Genomic DNA, 7,918 nt, shown 5'->3' on the forward strand with positions numbered 1-7,918 from the left:
GTATTATTTACTTATTATTCTCAAATTTTTAGTGGCGTAATATTTATCTACCATCAAATTTCTAGTCAAATAATAATTATTTCTGAAACTTCTGGTCCAATAGGAAAAAAGAAATTGCAACCTTGTCCAACGAGATAGAACCTCTTCCATCAAGCACTAACAGCTATTAAGGAGTTAGAAGAGCCAATTATTTGCTATTACTGAAATATCACAATGGCCTGAAAGAAATATTTCCTCAGAAGCAAGAAAATTATTAGATTCAATGCTTATTCCAAATTTTATTTCTCATTAGAATGTATAATTTAATTATGCAACTATTTTAAGTATTACTTTTCAAAAACATGACATTGATTTGATTAAGAAGATGAATAGCGGAGAGCATTTTATCAGAACTCAAGGAAATTAGGGCTAATGTTGATGAAGAATTTCATATTTTATATTTTATTGTTGAGTCAAAAGCAGAGCTATAGTGTTTAATATTTGTCTCCCTCGACTTGTAGCAAGGCAAGCTCATTGTTAAAACATTAATATAGGATCAGTAGAAGAGTATATATCTTAGCTGCAGATACATTTATAACCCAAATAAATGAATTTTTAATTCATCATGCAGCACTTACATCTGCAAATATTACTTCCACAAAAGCCTCTTTTTTAAGAAGAATAACAGAGGGCTGCAGAAGTACCATATGCAGGGCACGGCCCTGATTTTTTTAAATAATTTTTTACGCCGGCTCGGATATTTTTTAAAAAATTTCAGGCTCGGCCCGGCTTTTTTTAAAATAAAATTTTCAGGCCCGGCCCGGATTTTTTAAAATAAATTATATTTTTTTTTGATTTTTATAGCTAATAATAACGATTTCAAATATAGGCTGTTTTAAAAAATACAGCCCAGCCTGGGTGTTTTTTAAAAAATAATTCAGGCCCGGCTTGGGTGTTTTTTTAAAAAAATTCAGGTCCGGCCCGGGTGTTTTTTTAAAAAAATTTCGGGCCCTACCGGATATATTTAAAAAAATTAAAATACTGTCCACCCCAGGGGCCGGGCCTGCAGGTCTTTGAAAAACATACCAAGAAGTACAACATGTGAAAGTATATTGAAATGTTTGGATCTTTTGAATATTCATAGGCATTTGACGACAAGCAAGGATGAGATAATTAAAAAATTAGCTCAATCCCAACGAAGATTGGATTTTACATTGTAAATATAACATACAAAATACAATTATTCCTAAGAAACTTTTTGTGTAAAGGTTCAAAAAATTCAAATTTCTATTTTGGGTCATTTAAGTGATTCTTTACATATGATTTTTTTTATAATTCACATTAATTTAAAATTGTGTATTAGGAATAGTTATTAGTCCTGATAAATTTATGCTTGATATTTTTAAAAAACAATAATATTTCTTAAAAAAATTTATTATCCCCCCCCCATACCAAATTCCTGCGTCACACGCCTGCCTTATGATGAATATACATAGAAAAATTAATCTTCCTCTTTTACTAATATGCAATGAGTTTTACTTCATTAATATTGGGAATATCCCTATTGTTATCTTTTAATGATCAAAGTAGTGGCAAAATCTCATGTATAATAATCATGAAGGTGCCTGCTATCATAATTAGATAATGTGTTGGAAAATCGAAGATACAGATCTATTCAGATTTATGTTCTATAACGTTTACTAACTGGGGTAACATTTATGCGCTAAAGAGTTAAATTTTTATATATGATCAAATACTAAAAAATATATAGAGGCGGAAATGAATAATATTGATATATATTTTGGGTAAATATAAATTAACCATTAGAGTTTAATATCCTAAAAAATCCAAGGGTTCGCAAGAACCTCCCCCCCCCCCTCCCGTATCCCCTACTAAATAAATATTAAACTCTTTCTAGCGTGAAATCTTTTTTTTTCTATCTTATAATTATAATTATTTCAGCATTATTTTATAATTATACTATTTATTTTCTGAATCAACCTGTCACACTGTCCTGCCTAACTAACATTAGATATTATATATTATTATTATAGAAAAAAGGCAAAATATATATGTTTTTAAATATAATAAAAACCTTAAAAAAATTAAATTATATATTTAAAAAAATGTTTAAATAAAAACAGAAAATATCCACTTGAAAAATTTTCTTTATCACAATAAAACGTATTTATTATTATTATTATGTAACTGGCGTCAACTTCTTAATCAACTCGTCTAACCCTTAATAATGTATTATATTATTATACGTGTTTTTGTTTTAATTATCTCATTTACCTTTATTAGACACAATACACATAATATAATATTATAAATATAAAGAGAAGTAACAGTAAAAATAAAGGTAAAAGTAAAATTACATTTAAAAAAAATTAAATAAGTGGCCCTTTTGTTATTTAAATTGTATTCACTGGTGTATCACAATAGTTCTAATAATATATGTTTGTTTTTGGTATCTCTTAAAAGTAAAAGAAGAAAATAGAAAAAAGTAAGCTTATTACATCACTATGATTTAAGGAACAAATTTTTGATATTTTTTTAAAAACTTATATACACTTATTTATGAGATATTTGTTGTCACGATCAAAAGTCATGGGTTTTTTTCTTTCCTTCAAAACTTATACTAATAAAAACACTTCTTTAGTTTAAAAAATATATATTATATTATATATATATATATATATATATACTTTAATTTATTAAAAAATTGTAGTTTAGGTTCAATTCTCTATAAAAGCTTCTTAAAATATTAAATTCTTTTTAAAATAAATATTTTTATTTTAATGCACTTATATGCAATATATACTTATTTAGTTTAAGCATTTAAATTATAGCAAGGTTATAATAAAATGCATATCTCATAAAAAATTATCCAATTCTAAAATAGCTTGCCAAATATATATAAACTAATATTATTTATATTAGTTAATTCCACAATCCTAGAATTGTAACATTCTTTTTCAGATATTTATTTAATAAAATAATTCGTCGCAAATCACATTTTTAAAGTTATGTTAAGGAGGTATATTGGCATTGGCTTAGGTGAATGTAAAAGTCCCTATTTGTATATCTCTGCGCAAATACAAAATCTATACAGTAAACAAACAGAAACCTAGTTGATGGACAAAAATATGCTTCAGAAGAGACTTATTTAATTTAAACATGAAATATTTAATAGGCCAGCAAACTTAAATCAATCATATTTTTTAAACCTTTTTACATGTTAAGGGATAAACTCTAAAATTTGTAAAAATTCTGTTGGAAGGATTGTATTCTGAAAACCTGGTTTCCAAATGTGTTACCTCTTTATTTTTAGTCTGTCCTCTTTAATAGAAGATAAATCTTTTTTATGTATAATATATTCATATTTTTATAATATTAATAATACTAAATTTATTTGCAAAATTCTAAACATGTCCATCATATTTATGATATACAAAAAAAACATAACATTATATTTTTTTGTGACTCGAAAGATATTATATTCTACTAAAGTTAATAAAAAATTTATAAAATATGCTTTTCATTTTGACATTTTTTTTATAATATATTTTTTATTTCCCAAATTATTTTTCCATTTTTTTTAAAAAAAAGAGAAAACTTATATAATAATAATTTATTCATAAAATGGTAATAAATAATATAAAATTATATTAAATATTATAAAGGTGTTTAATATATCATTAATAAATATATTAATTGAAGTTTAGTTGTAAAAAAATATAATAAATATTAAACCAGATTTTATTTTTGTCATAATTAAAATATGGAATTTTGTTTGTAAAGTGAATTTTATGTATTGTTGTATATAATTAAAACAATTAAAAAATAATAATAAATTTTTTTAACTTAGTAAGCTTTAAAAATAATTGAAAGTAATATTAAAATAAAATTCCATTCGGGTCAAATATAAAGCTGGCTAATTTAAAATTACATTTAAAAAACTTATATTTATAAAAAATACAATAATTATAAAAAAATTTAGACATAAATGGGGTTACAAATAGTTGTGTCCCCTAACATTTTAAACAAAGCAAAAAAGGAGAAATGAACATAGGAATGATGAATAATCAAAGTCTGTACGAACCAATCGTTGTTCAAAGTATAGAAAATAATCCGACGCTCTCGTTAGACAATAAATACGGTCAACAACCAGCGAAAGATGTGTCCATTAATAATATTAATAATAACTTCGGTAATATCAAGTTCAAAAGTGATCCGATCATCTTGCAAAACGATAATTTCATGCAATACCCTTATCAAAATTACGGCAGTTCGACCAATTCTTTCGACTATAATTCCTACGGTGGACCGTTCGACAGTCATCTTGATGTACCACAGATGATATCTAAGAGCGACAAATCGGAACTATTTCATATCAAGGATATGATGAATCGAAAATTTTCGGAAGGCAACGAAACGCACCACGATTTTCGCAAAAATATTTCGGATGAAACGAAATATTATCATACCATATCCCATCATCATTATCAAAATCAATTAGATCCCCTGACAGAACCACCGCCGACCCTAAAAAATAATTTTGCCAATTCTACCGTTCCTCAAGAATTGGGCTATAAAAATGACCACAATGGCTATGACATTAATTCTTTTAAAGACCAAAATGGAATCTATTCTAATCACTTACCCAATGGACCTTACTTCGGCCTGAATTATAGACATAATGTTCAACACAAATTTCCAGGATTCAATAATAACTTCCCATCCACCACGACCTTATATAATTATAACTTAGGCCATACTAACGGTCTCAAACAAAAGTCGGACTTCAAAAATAAATCTCGTTACGATTGTTTTGCTGATTCTAACATCGTATATTCACAAGATAACTTCCATTCCAACAAAAATCTCGTCAATAACCATATCATTCATCAAGTATCACCGAACGATAAATATCAACCTTACAATCCAACTAATGGTATTTATAATTCTCCTTATCACAAAGTAACAAACGTTCCGTATTCGCTTCCTCAAATCTCCACGGCTACTAAGCATCATAAATCTGAAGTAACTACTAAGAACGATTCATTTGATGTGAAGCATTCAGTGCAACTCGAGAGTAATATAGTTCAGAAGGATTTAAACAATTCTTATCTGACCGGTGATCAAAGTTTATCCAACAATTATGAATCCTTAGATCTAAGTGAGTTAAGCTTCTTGTTTTAAAAATAAATTATATTCACACTTATGTAAATTATTTATAATACTAAACGAAAAAATAAATAATTCAATTATTAGATGAAGAAAAGCCCAAAATCAATAACAAGCATAAAAAATTGAGGAAACCCCGAACAATATATTCCAGTATCCAATTACAACAATTAAATAGAAGATTTCAGAGAACCCAATACCTCGCTTTACCTGAAAGAGCTGAATTGGCGGCTACATTAGGATTGACCCAAACACAGGTTTATAAATAGCTATCTATAAATATAACCATAATTTAATTATATATATTTAGAAAAATTAAAAGTTTTTTAAAAAAAGTGTAAATAAATCTTTCCCTTTTTTTAACGAAATTATTTATATAACTGGGTGGCACAAAAAAAACGTTACGTTTCAATAAGACTAATTTATTTTTGGAATTTGATCAAGTCGGTTTTTGAAAAATTAAGATCAAAGATGCTAAAATTTGACAAAATATAACTCAAAACTTTCGATTAATTTATTCCAAAATAGACTAGATGGGATTTTGTTGTATTATAGCCGAACCCTAGCCCTTTTTAAACATATTTCCCAATCATAAATTAAAATACAATACAAGATATTTGAGTTATTAAACGCCCTTTTAACATCCAAAAAAAATTAAGCTTATTGTAAAAAAAATGTTATCAAAAGAAGTTCTTATTCTGATAAAATGAGAGAAGCAAAAGAAAAATTGGAATGCATCAAATTTGATCCTAAATTTCCTAAAATAGTGAAATCGTGCAGTTCATACTTATTCGGAAAACTAAATTTATTATATTATCAAGGTGTGGAACGAATTAAAAACTTCAAATCTTTAGTCAAACTTGAAAGAAAAATTTTGCTTGTGTTTTGCCTTAAAATTGATGGTTTAGAAAATATTTTATTACAGTGTTCAGCTACAATTCAACATAATTGGAACCTCTCTTGCCCGTTTTTAAGAAAAAAATGGCACTTGAGTTATTTTTTGTCAAATTTTAGTACTTTTTATCTCAGTTTTCTTAAAAATGAATAAATCAAATTTTTATAAATTCTATGGATATTAAGTCCCATACATTCTTTAAAATATGGAATATGATTCTTGAAAAAGAGTAATTTTTAGGGTAATAAGGATTTCAAAACTAGATTTTTTTGAGTCACCTAGAATATTGGCTAGAAAAGTAAGTATATAAAAATCTCTGTAGGTAAAAAGTCCTACAATTCTAGTCCTTCTTCTTAGTGTGTCCAGATAAGAACTATTTTTAAATGGTTAAATAATGTAAGTTTCCTTATTATTTTAAGATCACTAATATTTTTTTAAACAGGTCAAAATATGGTTCCAGAATCGGAGATCTAAATACAAGAAAATCATTAAACACAACCCTTCTAGATCCGATGATTCTCCGTCTTCCGATATTAATGAGGATTCGGAGGAAATGAAGAATATTCACGATGCATCATCTCCCATTTCCTCTTCCGATCATCTTAACGCGTCCTCTGACAATTATAACGATTTTGATAATTCTAATAACAACTTAACGCAAATGAATCAAATTAATCCATTTCAAAACCGCGAACAGGGATTACACCCAAACGCTGCTTACAGCCATTATCCCCCATTCGTTTATAACAATAACAGGCCAGAATATGCCAATGACAACATTGAATACAATAAAGAAATTTCACCAGATACCGTCACAAACGTTATGGGTTCGCCACCTTTTTCGCTTTACAACATCGATTGTGCAAGAAATCACGTTAATGAAAACATATTGGCGAATATGGATGGTAACAAATACTCTATGGGTTCTCCCGTCAACTCATTACTCTTAAATCAAAATCAAACTTTTCCAAAACTAGATAGAATAATGTACGCACCAAACATCACAGATAACCCTAAAAACTGTGTAGCGAGATATGATCCGATGAGCTCCATGGTTCAATACGATCATCATAGCCTTCCCAAGTCTCTGACCAACGATAAAAGGATCATTGCTTGTAATATGTCAAATCTAACTACTAATATATCCAATCAAAATACTATAGTCGAACACCAAATAATCAAGAAAGAGCGGATTTTAAACTCTGACAGCTTAAGTAATAATAACGCGCATGATAATAGTTATGATTTAGCCGCCCTAAACGAATCATCATCACTTACGGATACTTCCCTAAATTCGTTGGAAATCAACGAGGCCTGTAACCAGGATGTGAGGAATTATACCATTCACGAACAGCAAGAAGATTATATTCTGCAAAATAATCGCATGATAAGAGATCTCAAAGCTAACTAATAGTATTATGTAATATGAATCAAAAAAGTTAAATACAAGGAGGAAGGAAGTTTATTGGCTTAAACTTAGTCGTTAATTTTATTTATTAACTCAATTGAAATTTGTTTAAAAACATTAGTGCACCAAGAAAATTTTGCAAATGTGTGTATATGTATATAATATAAAATTTGAACATTTTTTCTAAAAAAGAAAACAACCCGCTTGGCTAAATTTCGTACTTACCTTATTTATATATTTTATATACTATTATACATATACGCTATTTCAATAAATTAAATTATTTAATAATTTGGTTACTTATTTAATATACACATAATCAAAAGAATAATAAAAAAATTATTTTATAGGCCGTTACTTTGAATAATATAATGTTTAGTAATCGGTTAACCGATTTTCTGTTCGATACTTTTTGCTTTAAAGTATTAGTAGCTTATGGATTTTTG

General features: G+C 27.4%; 1 protein-coding gene across 1 annotated transcript in view; it reads left to right on the top strand.

Moving 5' to 3' along the window:
• LOC135930233 (probable serine/threonine-protein kinase clkA) overlaps positions 1 to 7,578 on the top strand; it is a 48,526-nt gene extending 40,948 nt beyond the window's left edge. Inside the window, exons 2-4 of the mRNA XM_065467016.1 lie at positions 3,983 to 5,161; positions 5,257 to 5,426; positions 6,507 to 7,578. Of these exons, the coding sequence (XP_065323088.1) occupies positions 4,045 to 5,161; positions 5,257 to 5,426; positions 6,507 to 7,475 (2,256 nt within the window). The 5' untranslated portion in view covers positions 3,983 to 4,044 and the 3' untranslated portion in view covers positions 7,476 to 7,578. The remainder of the gene's footprint in view (positions 1 to 3,982; positions 5,162 to 5,256; positions 5,427 to 6,506) is intronic.
• Positions 7,579 to 7,918: the final 340 nt, after the last annotated feature.

This window comes from Gordionus sp. m RMFG-2023, chromosome 5, assembly GCF_954871325.1.
Source record: "Gordionus sp. m RMFG-2023 chromosome 5, tfGorSpeb1-WG-v2, whole genome shotgun sequence".
NCBI lineage: Eukaryota > Metazoa > Nematomorpha > Gordioida > Chordodea > Parachordodidae > Gordionus > Gordionus sp. m RMFG-2023.